At 37.7% G+C, this 22,318-nt stretch overlaps 1 protein-coding gene across 22 annotated transcripts in view; it reads right to left on the bottom strand.

The window, feature by feature from the left end:
- trip12 (thyroid hormone receptor interactor 12) overlaps positions 1 to 22,318 on the bottom strand; it is an 82,302-nt gene that overhangs the window by 24,100 nt on the left and 35,884 nt on the right. For all 22 annotated transcript variants that reach the window (XM_005159226.6, XM_005159229.6, XM_005159230.6 and 19 more), the window contains 19 exon segments: positions 20,581 to 20,676; positions 20,331 to 20,482; positions 17,465 to 17,500; positions 17,186 to 17,281; positions 15,138 to 15,230; positions 14,582 to 14,743; positions 13,765 to 13,833; positions 11,525 to 11,690; positions 9,711 to 9,828; positions 9,344 to 9,500; positions 9,103 to 9,256; positions 7,093 to 7,321; positions 5,176 to 5,294; positions 4,856 to 5,060; positions 4,650 to 4,750; positions 2,849 to 3,023; positions 1,263 to 1,404; positions 885 to 1,076; positions 177 to 328 (listed from right to left, as the gene is read on the bottom strand). In XM_005159226.6, the coding sequence (XP_005159283.2) occupies positions 177 to 328; positions 885 to 1,076; positions 1,263 to 1,404; positions 2,849 to 3,023; positions 4,650 to 4,750; positions 4,856 to 5,060; positions 5,176 to 5,294; positions 7,093 to 7,321; positions 9,103 to 9,256; positions 9,344 to 9,500; positions 9,711 to 9,828; positions 11,525 to 11,690; positions 13,765 to 13,833; positions 14,582 to 14,743; positions 15,138 to 15,230; positions 17,186 to 17,281; positions 17,465 to 17,500; positions 20,331 to 20,482; positions 20,581 to 20,676 (2,614 nt within the window).

Below are 22,318 nucleotides of genomic sequence, written 5' to 3'. Positions count from 1 at the left end.
CACATAGTTGGAAGGCAGTAACATATATAAAAATACTGTATATATGAGGTAAAGGTTAAGAAACTAGGTTGAAAAAATAACATGGAAAAAAATGTTTGCATAATGAGGCAGTCAAAGATAAATTGATGCATTTATAAAAACAGGAGGGTTAAAGAGTGAAGAGCAGTTGTCATTACCTGCTTCCATTGCCATTTCCACTGGGGAAATCATGCACTTTAACAGGAAATTGTTCCATCTGACTAAGGCAGTTGTTCATCTTGTGCACCAATGCAAGCAGTGGGCCATTCTCTGTTGGGTCCAAACGTCCCGGAGGTTCCTGCCCTGGTATCTGAATCCCATATAGCATAAATATTGAGTCACACTGATCACACCAATGACTACTATTTTAAAAAAATGACCCAATAAACATGTCAAATATATTCGGTGACAAAGGAAAAGTGTAACACCCAACCACTGTTACAAGTCCTAATGAGCTGCTAGGTGTATTTATTTATTTTTTATTTATATGTATGTGTTTTTTTTTTTATTTAATGCCATGTCAGCAACCAAGGCTATTTTCATGGCAGGAATCTTTCAACAATAAATATACAATTTAAAAATCAACAAACAAAATAAAACATAAATTAAATAAGATTTTTTTGTGTTAATACATGATAAAAATTCTAAAATCTTTTCTGGTTTCACTTTGTTAAAAATGTCCTTAAGAGTTCCTTTCATAAAAAAAGTCTTCTGGGATCAGTAAAAGTAGGACAGTCCTTTTATTTTATTTATCATTATTCATACCAGAAAAGCCAATGTATGGAAACATTATGTGTGTGCAAATAAAAAAAGTCAGGGGATAACATGCGCCAGTGTTTTTATAAACAGCTGACACATTGACTTACCGGGCAGCCGAAGAACACATGCAGGAACCTCTTGATTCTCTCATCTCTACTTATAGTGTCCCTTTCACTATTTGACGTCAAATACAACAACAGCTGCTTCACAAGCCCGCTGTGCTGAATCTCAAAGGAGGACACGTCTGATTCAGATACAATACTGCTAATCTCCTCTAGACACTCTACACCACTGTCCATCTGAAACACACATGAAGAGAGAATGAATATGACAAAACCACGATTTTCATAATGCACAATATCCTAAATCTTTATTGCCATCATCTGCATTCTGTGGCACCATAAAACATAGATTTTGACACCTCTAATAAAGAGTTATACTGTCTTTATAAAGGCTATAAGTGATAACTTTTGTGTCTGGATTACCTGCAAGTTGAGCTGTTCTGTGGCGGTGCAGAGTCTTTGGAGGACGTTCAGGGCAGGGTTGCTTCCATCTACACTCTCAGAATTAAAGTAACGCTCCACAAACTTGCTGGCTTGCTCCTTTATCCAAGCCTTTATCTTATCCCTGAAAAGTGAACAAGAATAATTGATAAGGATGTAAAAAGTAAAGACTAACCAGTCACCAAAATCCCTCAATGCTTCATATCATTACAATAATTCAACGATAACGTTTTTTTCAATAAGTAATATAGGAATACACCTGCTGGATAACAATTTGGAGAACAATTTGTTTCAAAAGAACCTGCAATTTTCAGTTGCTGGTTTGTTTTTAAGTCACTTAACTGCAATTACTTGAATTTTGTTTTGCTTAAAAACATTTCAAGACTATAAACCACTTCAATAACATTGACATTTTTTTTATCAATACTTTTATGAAAGACCAATAAAATGGATCCAAAATCCTAAAAAGTGTCACAATTTCCACCAAAAAATATATTAAGCAGCAATTGGTAAACAAGTAGAGCTTTGGTGGTAAGAATTTTTTCTCTTACCGCAGTGAAGTAATAAATCTTGTAGTTTGGTGGTTAACCGCCTTGGGCCTCAAATCAAAATGAATAATAATAAAATGACTTTGTTTATTCTTAAAACAGTATATTATATTAACAAAAATAACAAAAAAAAAACTACAGCAAAAAGTTTTTCATAATTTATTATTAATTTAAATAATAAATATAGAACTGTTTTGGTCATCATTTGTAACAAGACATTATTAAAAGCATAACAACCTGAGAAAGCTGTAGAAACATGTCTCGATATGCCCTAAAATTGCTTACTTCTGCTGAGCTGTGCTAAATTTCAATCACATTTCCTCAGATATTATTTTTCAGGTCAAATCTAAATAGTTTTTTGGACACGTTTTAGAACGTTGAAGAAAAATATCTAGCTGAAGCCATTGTAGAGCTATAAACACCCAAAACATTTTTTTGGAAATAACTTTGTACTGGATTTGACTAAAAGACAAACCTCATATATATCTTTTAATGCCTTGAGGGTGGTAAATCGACTAATTTTCATTTTTATGGTAAACAAACCTTTAAACCAAGTTAAACCTTTTACTCCTAATTGCTTCCTCTGAGAGCAAAAGTCTAATTGTGAAGTTTAATGTGTTGTATTCAGATTTTGGGCTATTTATTTAATAAACCATATAGAGGATGTCTTTTAAACAGCATTTTATTAATGAATTAAGCTAAGATATATGTTTTTTAGTATCTCTCAATTCAAAGGTCCCCTATGAAATCATGCTCTTGACCTATAACCTTCCAAATAACTGCATACATGGCCATTCCCATAGAGGGCTTGCTTTGACCTAAGCTTGTATTATGCACAAACAGCTGTTTTTTTTCTTCTCCAGAAGCCCTTGAACAAGGGACAGAAGACAATAAATACACACATATACATACATACATACATACATACAAATAAACATTTAAAAATCTCTATGTCCACAAAACAATTACTGAGGAATACAATCAGTAATCAGAGAATAAAAACCATGGCTGTTTCTTTACCTGTTGTTTGAAACGGAGTCCTTGGGTGGCACTCGTGCCAGACCACTGACTCCTGCCGTGCGTGAGGGCTCTGAGTTGGCACTGTTTGCCTGAGTTCCCAGCTTACCCCATGTCTTAGGATTCAAACTGGCCAAAAAAGAGGACTTGGGAGACTGCGTGGTCGTCGGACTTTTAGCTATACAGGAGAGATATTATGATGCTTAGTAAGTGTGCACTTTCATTTAATCATAACAGGGTGCTCACTTTAAGCCAAACATCAAATTCCCTGACTTTTTCGATTTTCTCTGATTAAAATCTGAATTTCCATGACATAATGAACCGAAAAACAGTTTGCTGCTGTATTTATAGATAAAAATATAATAATTAAATAAAATGTTAAAATATTAAAATGGTTTTGGCTAGAATATAACTTTTTTGTATGACTTTAATAGCCATTATGATCAAAAATATATAATTTCTCTCAGATTGTGTAAACAATCTGAGTTAATCACAATTTGCATGGCTGCAAAGTGCTTCATTCTCTCATATTTGATGGCATGACAGCAGTTTTACAGACTTTACATTTAGCTTTTAAGTGGTCAGTTTGAAGCCAAAGTCCTTTAATTGACATTATCCTGGTTTGTTATTTAACAGGTCGAATATGGTGACCGCATTTGACTTCAGTGACTGCCAGTTGATGAGTGAGAATAAAATAAAATGAAGCTTAAAAATAGACCAACTATAACAATAAGCATGAAAGAGTGCAATATGAAAAATGCAATATTGAAAAATTTGTTTTGATAAATGGGATATGACTGGGATATATATATATATATTCCCTGACTTTAACTCTCTAATAGACCTTTTAAAATTCCATATTCCAGAAAATCAATAACCCGCGAGAACTCTGTGACAATGTTTAAACTAAATGATAATTTCAAAAACTAAATGAGCCTTTATGACTCTTAGGGTGCTTTCACACCTAGACTTTTGCTTCGGAAGCTGGCTCGTTTCCCTTCTTAGTACGATTTGTTTGGCATATGTGAATCGCGCAATCACACTCAGATCAGTGCCAAAACAATCGTTTTTAAGAGTGTCTAAATGAGGTGGTTTCAGCTCGATTGAAACGAACCCTGGAGCAGATTGATTGTATTGAGAAAGCAAAATGATCCAAAGAACAAATGAACCAGGCTATTTCACGATGTATTATAGTTATGTTATTGCCATATATACAGCTATATGTAGAGGGAATTATGAGTAGGGTGGGATGTCATTCCTACCAATAAACGTGCGTTTCATGTTGAATACGAAAGTGAAACTCTGCTGACCTATTAACAAGAGCTGTTTACCTGTTAGGAAAATTGACCGAACTGCAGTCTCGATTTATCTGTTATTTCTCTCTATAATGTAAAGCCTATAATGTATAATTCCAGCCACTGGTTATGTATGAAAAAGTCTTACCTCTGATTTATATTTGGTGACAATCTCTGTGGGTGTCATCATTCAAAATTAAAGCGCAGCTTTTCGCTTATATTGTCTTATTGCTCATCGTCATAAATTAAAATAAGTACGCATGACAGCTAAGTGGGACTCTGACCAATGTGAGGAGAGTTTAGTCGCACGTGACTTGTTTTAGCTGTTTTGGTCCATTTAGAAACTTTGCCGCATAAAAGCGAACCACACCAAGAACAAAAATAAACACTAACAATTTTAATCCCTGTTTCGGAACAAAAGAATCAATCTACATGTGTGAAAGCACCCTTAAAATGATACGAATACAAAACATGAAGATTTCAAGTACTAATTCTTTTTTAACACATACCCTGATTATCCACTTTGTCATCATCTCTGGGTGGCGAGTACTTGGGGCGCCTTGGTCCTCTTTTAGGGAGGCGTTTTCTTTTCAGAACATCACTCAACCTACTATAGAAGACAAGGATCTATTTTTAAAACTTTGCAAACCAGGTGACTCATGTCATGCGTTTAAACTCTAGATCGATAACTGTGTATGTCAGAGTGGTTTTATACCCCTGTGGACTGAGGTCCAGCGAGTCGTCCATGCTGTGCTGGAAACTTGGAGAGCCCAGGTCAGGTGTGACGTTAGAGGCAGCTGTAGTGGTTGCTGTGGTGATGGTGGTGGTGCAAAGACTTGCTGTGCCACTTGTGCACGCTTTCGGAGGGCTGGTGAGGAACACTTCAGATTCAGCCAAGTTCTTTACCTGGTGCATCACACCTGAACAGAACAAGAGCGACATTTGGTGAATTAGTGCAATTAAAGATGATGTAAATGATGTTTGCACTTTGATTGCAGAACAATTCAGTTAGCTCATAAAAATCAGATCCAATACCTTCTCGTCTGAAATAAACACTGAACACATCTGGTAGCTTTTGCATGAGGATCTCAGCCATCTGCAGAGAGCCCACTACAATCTTCAGGTCCTGACTGGACAGCATGGAAGCTATGTGGCTACACACAAGCAGAAGAGAAACATTTGAACATAATTACAGAATGAGAATTAACTAAAGACAAGCAAAACCATACTAACCTTATAAAGCTTACTTGTCTCATACACAATAAAGCCTCTTAAATATGCAAATTATTAATATGGTTTTTAAACTTATTCCTGAATTCATATCAAACAATTTGACATTATAATTACGTAAATAAGCTTGTACGTTTGCTATACTATGTAGTGTATACATTTATTTATCTCACGGCTTTTGATTGCACTTTCTGTAAAGTTGATTAAAGCATTACTATATGCCACATATTAAAACATTCGATGCCCAATTTACAGAAGTTTATATAACACTTTAAGGCAGGGGTTCCCTCACTTTTTCAGCATGCAAACTACTTCTAAAATGACCAATCCAAAATAATCTACCTAATAAAAAGATGCAAAACATATATTTATTTATGAACATATTGATCATTATACGTGTATATGTGGAAGTATGCTAAAGATCTTTTAATTTGTCAGTAACCTGGGTTAAGCGCTTTTAGTGAACTGTATGCCATTACAAAATCGGCAGGTTTCAGGTGTTTTCTTTTTGTTTAAAAATCAGCGATCTCCACTGGCTGAGTGATATCCGATATAAAGCTGGTCTCAGATTGTTCAAGAAGCACTGCATTAAACTACATTTCTCCCCCCCCATATCTTTAAAATAAGAACATATACTTTACACCAGTATATTCAATGGCGTTTCTGCACAATTCTGCCGATTTGCTGTTTTGCTGCTGTTTTACGCTTGAGCAACTAAATGAATGCCAAAGTCTATTTAACTGATTGTATTTTAATTACATTACAACATCAATGCTGTAAAAGGAACCGTATAAAATGGAAAAAAGTCCATTAACCGTTCACCAGAATTTTATCAGTATGGGAAAAAACACTGGCTCCGCATATACCCTATGAAACCAAAACAAATTTTAAAGAAAAATTGCTTAGATCAGTGGTTCTCAAACTTTTTTCATCAAGTACCACCTCAGAAAAAAAAATTCTCTCCAAGTACCACCAAAATGAGCAGTATTGAAATACAGTAGCGTGGTAGGCCCAGTGAAGCAGCTACAACTCTGCACAGCTAAAAAAACGTGGCAGATTACCTCAGAAATATAGGCTATAAGTCATATATGGCATTTTATATACATAATTTTTGATAAATTTTGAAATATATGTAGCATGTACATGACATATTTCATTCCTCCGCGTACCACTAGAAGGAAGCCCACGTACCACAGTTTGAGAACCACTGGCTTAGATCGTTCAGTCAAATTGTAGGTACAAGCAGGGCTTGTCCTGTTCCGGCACCTCTGAAATCTGATCTGGCACCTCATTTTACCCATCGCCCTCCGCCCCCGTCCGCTGTTCACTTTTTTCCACAACTCTCCAACCCTAATTCACTTTCGTCAGCGACACCCCTCCACCATCCAACGCCCCACCATCACCCGAGCCCCTTCTTCACTTTTGTCTGTGACAACCCCTCGGTTTTGCCCACTCCTTCTGATATATTCTCTTCATGTATAAAAAAAATTCCTTGTTTAAAGGCAGAAATGCTAATGACAGCACACAATTCAAAAGGGCCAATTAAGGCACATAACTATACTCAGATAATCTATAAAAATAAGCTGCATATTTTATTTTCAACTTGTCAGAGCTGGCAGACTAAGCACAAACTTAAATTAAATTTAAAAAAAAAATTTAACAGTAGGAAAAAAATTTTTTATGTCACCTTTTAATTATAAGAAAACGTTCAATATCACTGACCTGGACACAGCATGGTTGCGCAGTACGTCTTTAAGCAGCTCTGCATCTGCAAAGTAGATGATCCGGAGGATGGCTCTAAGGCACTTGTGTCTGACGGCAGGCCCAGCTGAGGAGCTGTACACCTCATACAGAACTCCAAACAGAGTCTTGATGAAGCACTTGGCCAGCTCAGGGTCCTCTTTCATCAACTGAGCACGTGCATCCTCTCTTCGCACCTCTAAGTGCCCTCCTGTGAAGACAGAAAAAGATTTATTTCCTTTACTGATAGAGAACTTTATCTTTAAAGTAATTAACTGGATTATCTGGTTTAAATTATTTAAAAATACAGATCAACCATCATATAATTTTTACATTTGATATATCGATGAACTATATGAGATACATAGTTTTATTTAGGTTCAATTTAGAGAACTATCGGTTAACTGCACAAATCCACAGCTTGCAATTTATTTCTTCTTTAAAACTGTCATTGTAGAATTCTAATGGTGTGTTCACACTAGACGCTGATGAAGTGTTAAACACGAGTAATGTACATCTTAAGTCAATGCAAAGATGCAAACAGACATCTTACAGTGCAATTTTGCACAAATGAGGCAGCAAGAATGGCGCTACTCCCGCGAAGGAATCGGCTCAATTAAGCATTTTGCGTGTTTTATGTATTTGACATAATTAAAGCACAAACTGCGCAATTCACATGAGTTGGAAAGTCTGAACTTTAGCAGAGACTCGCGCCGCGTTAACCAATCAAATCTGAACTTTAGCAAAGATTCATGCTGCGTTAACCAATCAGGAGCTTGGAACAGACATCCTACAGTGCAATTTTGCACAAATGAGGCAGCAAGAATGACGCTATTGCCGCGAATCCGCTCAATTGAGCGTTTTGCGTGTTTTGTGTATTTGACGTAATTAAAAAACAAACTGCACGATTTGCATGAGTTAGAAAGTCTGAACTTTAGCAAAGACTCGCGTCACGTTAACCAATCAAATCTGAACTGTAGCAAAGACTCGCGTCACGTTAACCAATCAAATCTGAACTGTAGCAGAGACTCACGTCACATTAACCAATCAAATCTGAACTTTAGCAGAGACTTGTGTAGTGTTAGCCAATCAAATCTGAACTTTAGCAAAGACTCACGCCGTGGTAACCAATCAAATCTGAACTTTAGCAGAGATTCGCAACGCGTTAACCAATCAGGAGCTTGCTGGAGTTTGGGCGTGATTATGACATAACGCCTGTTCTTGCGCCTGTCCCGAGGGGAAATCCTCCTGTAGACACCACACAACAGCTCATAAAACTGGGCTCGGCTCAGTCTGAAGCCCCACTGAAAACTTTCATCATCCATGTAGAGTTTCTGGAGGAATTGATGAACACTTGACAGACTCAGACATGGCGCTGAATAAATCTACGCTGTTTTTCAGCCTTCCAAAAGCACATAAACACAGCTATTCTCTCAACAAAAACCATGTTAGTCATTTAGCAACAAAGCTAGTCACCAAGCAGACAGAAACCCAGCCCATGATGTGACTCCGTGTCTATTGTGAAGTGAATTTCATGTGCAAATAAAGCAAAATTGACACGAAAATGAAGCGAGTAAACTCAAAATGTTCACGCACTTATTTATGCGGGAATAGCATGATTTATTCACACATGCTGCATCTGGTGTGAACACAGCATAATAATCTATAGATGAATTTAAAAAGCATCAGATGAAGATAAGGTGTTCGTCAACCAAATATTTCTCTGTTCTTGCAAATTTAAATTAATATCTAAGATTTTCACAAAAATTTTTGGTTAAACGGTTAAACCACATTATTTTCTAAAAACATTTGCAAAGTTTTCATTCATAATACCGGTTTAAAAATGACAACTAAATGTTTTTTTGGCCTCATTTTTCAGTTTTGATTACAGGTTTTATGGAAAAATTTGCCAATCTCTACTTGCAACATTTGCAGCAAAAGCAAAATGGCAATAAAAATAGTTGCAGAATATTTTAAGGAGCGTAAAAGAACCTGTGTTGGGGTTGGCCAGAGGGTTGGGTTTTCTCTGAATGGCACGGGCAGTGCCAGTGTCTTCATTTATCTGCTGCATAGAGTTGAAGTCAATGGTGTATACGCGTCCCAGTGTCGACAGACTGATCTCATCTTCTCCATTCTGGTGTGCAGTCTGAAAAAGAGCATCAAAACAAAATGGCGATCATTAGCTGGTCTTCTGAAAGCCATGCTAACCACATCTGCGCTGTGAAGAACATACTTCAATGATGCGGCTGTCGATGCGGTTGTATGGGTGCCACAGGCCTCTGTCGTCTCTCCACTGCCAAATGGCTCCTTCTGTAGTCTGGGCGCTGCCTTTCTTCAGCATGGCATCGACTGCAAAGATGCCCTCTCTGGGCAGACATGGCATCAGCTCACTAAAGTAGAGAGACAAAAAAAAAAAAACATATCAAATTACAGCTTCCACTGCTGAATTGCGAGCAAAGATTCTCATTTTGAAGTGATCTAATACTTTAAGCTTCTTGATAATTCTTGCAATCTGAGCCTCCTTCTACTCTGAGCATTTTAGTAAAGCAGCACAGACAGATGCACAGATTGAGAAGAGGTTTAGGAAAAACAGAACGTACCAGATGAGTGAGGTGAGTTCATAAAGCTCCTGGGGGCTTCTGGGAACAAGGTCAATCTGCTCTTGACAGCTCCCGTTCGACGCTCCACACAGAAGAAAGCGCAGAGTCTCTGCTATATCTATGAACACATTAAAAAATGGAAATCACTAAAAATGATTTTACTTGGGAGTTTGCAAAAGATGCCACATCATTCATTCTATGTTGGCATTGAAGAATTTATGCCAATTAACTTCCCTAATATGAAGGTGCACTGAATGCTTGATTCTGATGGCTGATGAACATTCTAAAGCCTGGTTTATACTTCTGCATCAAGTGACCAGCGTAACTCACGGCGCAGGCAACGCGCGCAGCATACTTCTGCGCGCTGTCTCTGTTGGTCTGCATTAATACTTCCGAAACGCTAGTTGGCAGTGAGGTGTAAATGTTCCTCTGTGTCGAGTTTCTTCGCTGCTGTTTTGCTTTTCCTGAACACTTCCTGGTTGTACAAGTGACTCAAACTCGCTCATTTTGAGGCAGGATCCGGCAGACGTGCAACAGCTTTAACTATGAGGTAAACACAAAACAAAACTTTCCATCCGGAGCTCCTTCACGGGACTCCACACTTGTAAACAATCGCTCGCGCCATTCGCACAGCTCTCGGTCCCGCCCAGACTCGTCAGCACTACCAAGCAGACCAATCACAGAGCTTGCACTACGTGTTGTTGGGACGTGTAGTTACATTTTTTGAGAGGTGCACATCAGTGACGCTGATGGCCACGGCAAAGGGCTATGCGTCAGCGCCGTAGCATACGCCGGCGTTTGACGCAGAAGTATAAATCAGCCTTTAGGTGTGCAGTTTGACGGTGACGTAAAGTGAAGGAGGTAATGTCAAGAGTTGTCAAACTAAACTGTGAGTCTTTCAAGTAACATTCAGTCTGTTGGTAGCGGCAGAAGTTGAAAAACCTTTAACTTTTATCATCAATGCTTTCATCATCAGACAATCTGATAATTTATGTAGGGATACTAATGTAGAGGCTAGCCAATCAAGTTCATACAACACCAGAGAATAGCAGTACGTCATAATGAAGCTCATCATCAAGGTGCTTTATGATCAATCTATGTATGTATACTGGGACTTGTACTGGAAGGAACAAGCCTGGAATTGGGTAGTAAATATGGAGAACTGGTATGTGATTGGCTGTCATCACTATAACAATCATGCATAATGCTCATACAGCATAAAAACTACATATATGGACTCAATCAAACGGTAAAGCCAATGCTCTATGTTAATAATAAATAATACAATTAAACAATAATAAATATGATAAAATAAGGTGAATAATTGCAGTTAATTCATTCATTCATTAATTTTCTTGTCGGCTTAGTCCCTTTATTAATCCGGGGTCGCCACAGCAGAATGAACTGCCAACTTATTCAGTAAGTTTTTACGCAGTGGATGCCCTTCCAGCCGCAACCCATCTCTGGGAAATAAATTGCAGTTAATTTAATTAATAATAACAAATAAACTAAAACAATAATAGAAAATAAACAAGCTTTGGATGAGAAACTAGTATTAACACAGTAGAGAACAAAAAAAAACTTACAAACATCTCAAAATGCAATGCTTTAGGTGTGGTATTAAAGTATTAAACCATACTTTAAGTGGAATAATTGACTCTGGTCTGTTGAAAAACTAGAAAATAATGTACTAGGGCGTAATAAGTCAGTGGCCTCTTGTCAATTACTCCTTAATTAAGAACCACACGCTTTCTTTAATAGTGCTTTTTGTTATAGTAAACAGCAGGGTTAGAGTGTGTATGCGAGTGACTTACTCTGCTTCATGAGCTGCACAGCCAGACATGGGCAGTTGGAGCACATGAGAGAAAACATGCGCACTACCATGATGAACATGCCAGAGCTGAGCACAGGTGGAGTGAGTACTAGCAGTTGTTGAATGTTGGTCAGAAGGTCCCGTGACGCCACCTGCTGTAACAGGTTCTGTGACAGACAGACAGACAGACAGACAGACAGACAGACACAAACACACAAACACACACACCCACACCCACACCCACACACACACACACACACACACACACACACAAACAAACAAAAAAACAAACAAACAAACAAACAAACAAAACACAGCACAGTGATTAATTTTAAGTGATTTACAGAGCATTTAGAAATAAATCAGAGATATTTTTCAAGTTATTGTATCATAATCCTAAATCTACATAATGCAAAATCTACTGAAAGTGAGAGTTCACCAAAAACTGAAACTGTCAATTTATTTAGTCTTATCTTGACTTTTGTAAATGTGTTTCTTGTATCTGTTAAAGACTAAAGGTATTGTTTTGAAGAATGATAGGTTCTAAAAATGCTTCAATATGTTTTCCCTACTTTACACTACCTGACAAAAGTCTTGTATAAATACTATTAAATTAAATAATAACTTGTCTTCTAGTTGATCATTTGGTATCAGAAGTGGTTTATATGAAAGGCAAAGGCCTCTAGATTAAGCTTATTTAACCAAAATCAAATATGATCATGCCTTGATTTTTACTTATTTAATTGGGGAAGAAAGGTCTGACTTTGCTTAGACAAAAGTCTTGTCACTTAACAGAAACGAGGTACAATATAGAATATAAAGTCATGCTGCAGTGTGAAAAAAAATAAATATTGTGTTCCCATGAGCTTGGGAGGACTGCATCCATACATCTCTGCAATGACTCAAATAACTTATCAATAAAGTAATCTGGAATGGCAAAGAAGCGTTCTTGCAGGAATCCCAGAGTTCATTAAAACTCTTTCGATTCATCTTCAATGCTTCCTCCTCCATCTTATACCGGACATGCTCAATAATGTCCATGTCTGGTGACTGGGCTGGCCAATCCTGGAGCACCTTGACCTTTGCTTTCAGTGACTTTAATGTGGAAACTGAGGTATGAGTAGGAGTGCTATCCTGCTGAAGAATTTGCCCTCTCCTGTGGCTTGTAATGTATTGGGCAGTATAAATGTCTTAATAGCTCAGGGTGTTGATGTTGCCATCCACTTTGCAGATCTCTCACAAGCCCCATACTGAATGTAACCCCAAACCATTTTTCCTTCACCAACTTGACTGATTGTTGTGAGAATCCTGGGTCCATGCTGTATTTGTGATGATTGGGATGCAGTTTAACAGATGATTAATTTATCGACAGAAGTTATTATTTGTTGCTCTTACAACAGAGATCGACGACAAGACTTGTGTCAAGTAGTGTACAAGTCAATAGCTTCAAACAATTGTCTGGTTATCAACGTTCTTAAAATTCTTAGAATTTAAATCACTTCTGAATTCTTCAGAGCAAGGATCAGTAAATCTTTAGAGAACTGTCCTTATAATACGCTGAAATTAAATTGGTAACTGGCAATCATGTTTGATGATTATTTGCCGTTACTCAAATGATAAGGCAGCAGTTAAAGTAACCGTACCGATATTCCATACTCAATGTCTGTTTGTCATGTGTGTAAAGCTGTAAAGTTTGAACTACGCATTCGAAAGATACAAGTCAATTTGTTCAAATGTCAGAACAATTAATTTGCTTATATGTATTGATTCAAGTGGCCATAAAATAGAACGAAGTAAAAAAAAAAGTGGGTTAAGGTATAATTCACCATTAGCAAGATAGGTTTATAAATTATGTTGTCTATGCTGTACATTATGAACATGCTTATACCAAAATATATATCCATATATCCGCACACAATTCAGTTTTAATTTTGCTGCTGTCCCTCTGAATGCTGTAAGCCAGAATGTAAAAATTCTGAAATTACATTGAATGATTCAACAGACACTTTTTCACAATCAGAAGTTTAGATTTTAGTTCCCACAGATGAGCCCCAAAATAAATAAAACAACAACATTGGGACAAACTAATACTTTAATATTCCTGAAAACATTTAGAGATGACTCACAAGCTGATTTATCTTACTGAATAATATAAAAACAGCTGTTAAAAACAGAAAAACACACATTTTTCCCTCTTAAGGTTTGCATAATTTGCTATTTGCGCTTAGCAATACTTCTCACCTCTTCATGCTGAAAGTTGTCCACCAGCCTAGCAAAACAGAGACAAGTGCTTTCCACAGACTTTTTATCCTATAAAACAAAAGACATAATAGCAAGTAAGTGCTGGTTAATTTAAGACAGAAACTGATGTTTTTATTGTTTACACCAAAGGTCTGTCAAAAAAGAGAGCTTCAACTAGATGTCATTTTATGTGTATTTATGGTCATCTGCTCTTGTATAAAGTAGGAGTCAGAATTATTAGCCCCCCTTTGAATATGTATCTCTTTTTTAAATATTTCCCAGATGATGTTAAACAGAGCAAGGAAATTTCCACAGAGTGTTTGATAATGTTTTTTCTTCTGGAAAAAGTCTAATATGTTTTGTTTTGACTAGAATAAAAGCAGTTTTTAATTTTTTTTAAACAGAATTTTAAGGACAAAATTATTAGCCCCTTTAAGCTTTTTTTTTTAAATAGTCTACAGAACAAACAATCATTATACAATAACTTTCCTAATTACCCTAACCTGCCTATGTAACCTAGTTAAGTCTTTAAATGTCACTTTAAGCTGTGTAGAAGTGTCTTAAAAATATCTAGTCAAATATTATGTACTGTCATTATGGCAAAGATAAAATAAATCAGTTAGAAATTAATTAGAAATGAGTCATTAAACTATTATGATTAGAAATGTATTGAAAAATAATCTCTCCGTTAAACAGAAATTAGGGAAAAAAAGTAAACCGGTGGGGGGGGGGGGGGGGGGGTGGGGGGGTGGGTGCTAATAATTCTGGCTTCAACTGTATGTGAATGATGCATCTACTGTCTGTTTCCAATCATTACCTGGTGTGTGAGTCTCTGAGTAAGCAGGGGCAGAGAGTCAGCTACGAAGTGAAACTCGTCCGGCGTGATGCTCTGGCAGCAGTTAGCAGCGATGGCTAATGCATTCCTCTGAGCATTGATACTGAAGAACTCCAAGTACAGCAAACAGTCAGCCAGACCTCCCTATAAAGAAACAAAAAAGACATGATTGGTATATCACTTTGGACATAAACGTGCATTAAAACCCTACAGAAAATACTGGGGTAAAATAAATGTCCATATTTTAAAGACATAGCGTGGAAAAATGGAATATAATGCAGTGATTATTGTCCAGTCTGATTCCCATTCTATTTTGTATATAAATCAGGCAATGAAGATCACTGATTTGTAAAGAAATCAGATCTTAAATGTGGCGATTTTGTAATGGTGCAACTACTTGGGCTGCCTGACGGATTATTAAAAGTCTGTGTGCTTATACCTTATTAAGTAGATCAACCGGGTTTTGTTGAGAGTCTTACTAAATTGTTTGAATTTAAGCACTTAACTAACAAGTCCCTTAAAAACCATCAGTACTCACAGCCTGTAAGATGGCTTTGCTGTGTCTCCGTGACAACATCTCCAGGGCCGTCAAGGCTTGTTCTGCCACATCGATAAACTGTATTACCTGAAGCTGTGGACACAAGGGAAACAAGGGTGTTAGACAGCAAAGACACTTTGCCTGATCATTACCCTTTCACTGGCTTCAGATGTGAACAGTCATATTCAAGTTAGCGAATACTAAACATGAGCTGCTGTGTAAACATAAGGTGAATGTGATTTTACAACTGAACGTTTACATGTTAATGAGTTGGGCAAAACTTGGCAATATGAATGTTTGTTACGTCTATATATTTTAGGGGAGTACCAGTACACATTTATAGTGAACATATGATATACACATCAATATTGCCTTAACCTTAATTTTACTATACACTCACTTTAATAGGTACACCTGTCCAACTGCTTGTTAACGCAAATTTTTAAATCAGCCAATCACATGGCAGCAACTCAATGCATTTAGGCATGTAGACATGTTCAGAATGGTAAAGTCTAGATCGAAAACGCGGCCAGTCAGAAGTGCGATGTGCACATTAATATAGCAGCATTTTTTATGACACTATATAACGATAATTGATATTTTTACAGTACTGTGACGGTTGGGTTTAGGGTTGGGGTGTGGTAGATGTTAAAAAATACAATTTATTGGGTAATTTAATAGGTAACCTAAATAATACTCAGTACAACTAGCGTTTTTACATTACTGTGACGGTTGGGTTTTAGGTTGGGGTAGACGTAAATAAAATACAATAAATGGAAAATTTTATAAACAGCGTAAATAATTCCCGTTAACTTCTTGGCGCAACCATATCTGATCTAGTAACAACCTGGTAAGACAAGGTAGACCTGCTGCAGTTCAAACAGAGCATCAAAATGGAGAAGAAAGGTGATTTAAGAGACTTCGAACATGGCATGGTTGTTGGTGCCAGACGGGCTGATCTGAGTATTTCAGAAACTGCTGATCGACTGGGATTTACAAAAAATGGTCTGAAAAGAGAAAATATCCAGTGAGTGGCAGTTCTAGGAGCGCAAATGCCTTGTTGATACCAGAGGTCAGAGGAAAATGGCCAGACTGGTTCCAGCTGATAGAAAGGCAACAGTAACTCAAATAAGCACTTGTTACAACTAATGTATGCTGAAGAGCATCTCTCAATGCACAACACGTAAAACCTTGAGACAGGTGGGCTACAGCAGCCGAAGACCACATCGGGTGCCACTTCTGTCAGCTAAGAAAAATGAAACTGAGGCTACAATTTGCACAGGCTCACCAAAAAAAAAAAGATTGGAAAAACGTTGCCTGGTCTGATGAGTCTAGATTTCTGCTGCGACATTGGGATTGTAGGGTCAGAATTTGGCATCAACAACATGGAAGCATGCCTTGTATCAATGGTGGTGGTGGTGGTGTGGGGGAAATATTCTTGGCACACTTTGGGCCTATTAGTACCAATTGAGCATCGTGTCAACTTCACACCCTACACAAGTATTGTTTCTGACCATGTCCATCCCTTTATTACTACAGTGGACCCATCTTCTGATGTCTACTTCCAGCAGGATAACGCACCATGTCATAAAGCGTAAATCATCTCAGGCTGGTTTTTTGAACATGACAATGAGTTCACTATACTCAAATGGCCTCCACAGTCACCAGATCTCAATCCAATAGAGCACCTTTGGGATGTGATGGAATGGGAGATTCGCATCATGGATGTGCAGCCGACAAATCTGCAGCAAATGCGTGATGCTATCATGTCAATATGGTCCAAAATCTCGGAGTCTTCAGTAAAATCAGTTAGGAATTGTATTTAAAGCAGTTGAAAACTGCTCATATTTGCAAATGTTAATAATAATAATAATAAAAAATGACCAGCAATGACAACTTCTGCAATGCTGTACTGAAATTGTGTACTATTGCACCCCTAATGCATTTATAAAAAAAAAAAAATAAGTACTGTCCTTGATACAGCTAGTTAGAACGCTATCCATATACTGAGCCACCAGTGTTCAAATGGTTGGAGTGATGCCAGTTACCTTTTCCAGGAAGACAGGAATGGCGTCTACCACCACAGCTGAGGAGCGAGGCAGAGCCTCCATCATGTAAGTGAGGGCGCGAGATGCATGATTCATCTGCAGAAAGGACATATGGGATGAACAGTCATTACGTTATCCTCTGAATTTTAAGTGTCAAAATGTAATGACTGTGAAATGATGAATGAAATTAGGTGATAGATTCACTGCAGTTGGCCTTAAAAGGCTCACACAATGTTCTAACTCTGCACGCACCCACTCACAGAAACTCTGAATACTCACAATATCAAAATTATGCTCCATCTGTAACAGTGTGATCTGCAAGACAAGAGAAGAATGGGATATGAGAATAAGAACAGAAAGACAAGAAAAGAAAAGAAACTGGACTCTAACCATACATGCCTTAAGAAGTAATGAATTAAATCTGTATTGAATATTAATTAATTGGTAGAAAATCTGTGCCTGTCAATTAGGGGTGTGACGATATCTTGTGTCGCGAGATTAAATCGCGATGAGATTTCTCGTGAGTCATGATGTCAGAATGATGAAGCGTAAGGGTGAAACTAGCACTGCATATTGGAAGCAGGATTAGATTTGAACTGCGAATCGAGTGCTTTGCACACACCTGGCAAACCAGACTGGCCTGTGTTGCTAGGACGGCTGAGACGCAACCGATTTATTTTACCGGAGATCAACAGATGCTGCGACACACATTACCATGAGATTGCTTGTCGCTTTAGATATGCTGAAAGTCATAATCGCCGTAAAAACAAATTGAATTGAGACAGTGCAGTACAGACATGTAAACACTGCAATCAAACTATATAACTGTCCTATAGGAATTTTAACCACATTTTGTGGCAGGATATTCCCTACACACAGGGCTGTTTGAGGCCGTGCTCACACTAGGTACAGTTGCCTCGAACCGGGCCAAAGGCCGCTTGTCCCCCCTCCCGTCTCCCCCGACGGCCCGCGCTTACACCACAAACAGGCTTCGGCACGCTTACATCATTGCTGCTGCGCTGTTCAGTGAGAAGCACTCTTTCACTTCGACAAACAGTCCTTAGGGATGCGGGGACACGCAGTCAGATATTTCGCCGAACAGATCCGCCACTTTTGGCGCTCATAAACAATCATAAAGCTCTCGTGCTGCAGGAATGAGGAGGTCTGCTGAAGGCGCGCAGCTGTCGTGCAGTGAGGGGTTTGCATCTTTAATAAGCTAAGGCAGTTTGCGTTCACTGAACAGTAAGAATGATTAATAAATCCATATGAAACAGTCCCTTAAAAGTTGCGTCTCGCTTTCAGTTTCGGGCTTTGGCGCGTTTTGCACTCACACACAAGCGTACTGTGCCAAAGCCCAAGTGAACCGCGCTCCGGCACACCTCTTCCAACCGGGCCAGGGCCAGCCAAGTGAACCCTGCTTGAGCCCGATTCAGCGCACTCACACTTCTCAAACGATCCGGGAAACGGGCCTGGGCACGGTACGGATGGCATAGTGTGAGTAGAACCTGACTCTATTCGGTGCACTTACCAGGTCACACACACATCTCCGGGTTCACGCACACGCACGCACGCACACATCCACACTGAACTCCTGGAGATTCCACCATCATCACCAAACGCATGTTATGCAATCCGGGAAAAGCGAGAGGAGAGTCAAAAGAGTTTGTAGCTAAATATTTTGCAGTGTTTGCATGCCTTTTACTGCATAGAATTCATTAAAATAAAAGTAAAATAACAATCAGTTTATTTCAGAAACCTATTTATATATCAAAAGCCATTCATATATTAGCAAATATGTAGGTAATAACTAAAATTACATGAAAACTATTTTCCTTTCATATATTAGTCAAATATTTTGAGTTTATTTACATAGAATATATTAAAATAAGTAAAATAACATTCATTGCAAGCTGATTTTAAAAAAGCAGCAAAATTGTTTTGAACTTTGTGATTTTTTCAGTTGATTTTTTCAAGTTCTCGTAAACTTAGGCCTAATCCCAATTCTACCCCTTAGCCCTAAAAAAAAATTAATTAATTAATAAATAATAATAAAAAACGCTAAATTTCACAATCTATAATCCCTATTAATAACTCCTGTACAGCAGTCCCACAACATTCTGACACATGAATTCCCTGTCAGTAATGTCTAGTGGCTGTCAATGGGCTTTTTACAGTGTCTGCTATAATGTTAATGTTGTTTTTGGTGTGTTTACATTGATGAATATGGCCACTGTGTACAGAATACACAGTAAAGTTACGATCTTAGATCGTTATGAAAACATAATATATACCTCTAGTGATTTCTTGAAGATAAATACCAAAAAATAACACAACTAGAAAAACTACAGCACTCGCCATCGTCTGATAACACATGAAGCAGGAGATCGCGAGGACATATGATGAAGTGTGCAGCTGCTCTAGTGCTGTCCCAATTCCTAGTAAATTTTGAAGCACCCTCGGTTGTAACCTCATGTCTCGTCTCATGGAGTAAGCACCTTGTCACACTCCTACTATCAATAGTTTGCTTAAGAAAAAGCCAAAAATAGGATAAAACATACATGTTAAATGTTAAAATTTAGGATTATAAATTGACTTCAGAGAGCATTACTAAATGAGTTGATCGCAATTTGACTTTTGTGTGGTCGTTGTAATTTATATTTATTTTAAAATTTGTTTGATGTTTTGTTTACTGATACTATGCGGATGTGGTGATTCTAGCAGCTATGAATTACGTAGCGATTTTACTGTCTTTACTACGAACATTCACTGTGTTAAAAACATTTTAAACTTGTGAAACTCGTTCTTGAGGTGCAGATGATCACAGAGAGTTGGAACAGATCTTTAACTCCCAGTTTCTTCGCAAACCCTATTCTGTGGACATGTTTATACATAATAATACAGAGACGTGTTAATGTGTGCCTGTCAATCAATTTATTGGATGAGGAAAACTACACCACAGTGTCACGTTGAGGTCGGCCACAAAATCACTAGGAATTGGATCCTTTTTACCATCAGAATATAAAAAAAGAGACTTCTTGTGTTTAACTGTGGACACACTATACCTACACAGTTCTGTCCAAACATCTTACAAAAGTTGATTTGGCATCATAGGCACCCTTTATTCTGATGCAGAGAATGTACTCACCAGGGCAGGTACAACGCTTTTGACAGGGAATCCTCCCAGCGTCTCCTCGTTACCCATCACAAGCAGCTGGCACATCTCTATAGCAGCCTGGAGCTGCTGGGATTCATCCCCCGTAGCCTGCAGACCCTGGAGCAGCTGCTGTGCCTTTGAGCCTGCAAGTGCACAGGGAAACAGAAGACAGAAATGTTGAGCCAAGAAAATACGCAATCATGCCACAAAAATGTCATAAACATCAGTCAAGGACACTCACTTGCTCCACTCCCAATGGTCCTATGAAACAGCTGAGACATACGGGGCCCAAAGGGGCCGAACAGGTGAGGAGGAAGGCCTCGGGCTTCCAGCAAAGCTGTGGAGAGAGCAAAGGATCAAATTGTTTGCATGCAAAATAGTTGACTTTTTTTTTGTTGATGATGACATAAAAACTGCACACCATGATGGCAATTATGAGTTAAATTAAAAGTGTTAACAGTATTTTTTTTTTTTTAGAAATGCCACTTGTTTTAAATAGTCTGCAATGAACTGCAGTGGATGAAAACTCAAATCTTCACTAATAAATTTATTTACCCAAATAAATAAAAAAATTGTAATTTATACATGATTAAAATAATTAAAGTGAATTCAGTTCAAATAATTTTTTTAAATTTACGTCAATAGAAGATAATAATGGCTAATAGTTTAAAGAAAAAATACAATTCTGGTAATTTACTTGTTCTAAACATATTTTACTTTCTGTTGAACTCAAATGAAGATGTTTTAAAGAAAGCTGAAAACATGTGACCACTGACTTCTATATAATGTGTATTTCCTACTATGGAATTTGATGTATACGGGCTGTCAGCTTTCTTTGAAATATCATCTTTTATGTTCAACAAAAGAAAAACTCAAAAGTGTAGAACCATTTGAAGGTGACTAAATAATAAGTACTATTTTATTTTTGGGGAAAGAATCTCTTTAATCCTTTAAACACTTTTTCACTTAAAAGGCACCTATTCAACCCTTTTTCAACATTTAAGAGAAGTCTTTTGTGTCTCCAGATTGTTTTTGTAAAGTTTCCGCTCAAAATACCCATCAGATTATTTATTATACCTTTTTAAATTTGGAAAATGTGAGCTGTTTGGACATTGCAGCTGTTTTTGTTGCCTGTGCATTTAATGCAAATGAGCTGGTTCTTCCTGCCCACCGTTCCTACATGCGTGTTAGAGATCTGATGCGTGTATCATTCACGTAGATAAACAGCACAGTGACAGACAAGAATGAAGCAGATCTCACTAACTACAGTAAGAACTTTCCCAACTGTTATTTGATGAATTTGTTTTGGAGTTAATTCAAGCCTTTCTGCAACGATGAGTCACACACAATGTCATTATAAAGTGTATGCACACACTTAGACAGCACCGTTTTTGCACTGCAAATGTGACAGGATACACATTAATAATATCCACTGCTGTATGGACATCCACTGTTTTAATATACAAAAGAAACCTGATTTAAGTCCTCAAACTAGGACTGAAGAGTCTTTTTTTATATTTGTACTGAAACTATGCGGCGTATTGCGTGGTGATTTTACTGTCTTTATTACAAACATGCACTGTTTATTAAAACATTTTAAACTTGTAAAACTCATTCTCAAGATACAGATGATCACAGAGAGTTGGAACGGATCTTTTAATCCCAGTTGCTTTGTGCTCGTCCTGTCTTGTGGATATGATTATACGTGTTACTACAGAGACATATTTATAGCCTTCTGTCAATCAATTCGGTGGACGGGAAAACTACACTCCTACGTCACGTTGCAGTGGGCCTCAAAATCGGAGTGATTTGGATCCTTTTTTAACCTCAGGAAATAAAGAGACTTCTTGTGTCACTATACCTACACAAAGTGTTGTCCAAACAGCTTACAAAAGATGACTTTCATCATAGGTGCCCTTTAATGAAAATGACAAAGAAACTGTAAAACTTAACTTGCTTTGATTTACTACAGCCTCTTT

The sequence above is a fragment of the Danio rerio genome, chromosome 18 (genome assembly GCF_049306965.1).
Source record: "Danio rerio strain Tuebingen ecotype United States chromosome 18, GRCz12tu, whole genome shotgun sequence".
NCBI lineage: Eukaryota > Metazoa > Chordata > Actinopteri > Cypriniformes > Danionidae > Danio > Danio rerio.
This window is presented reverse-complemented; position numbering and strand designations above follow the sequence as displayed.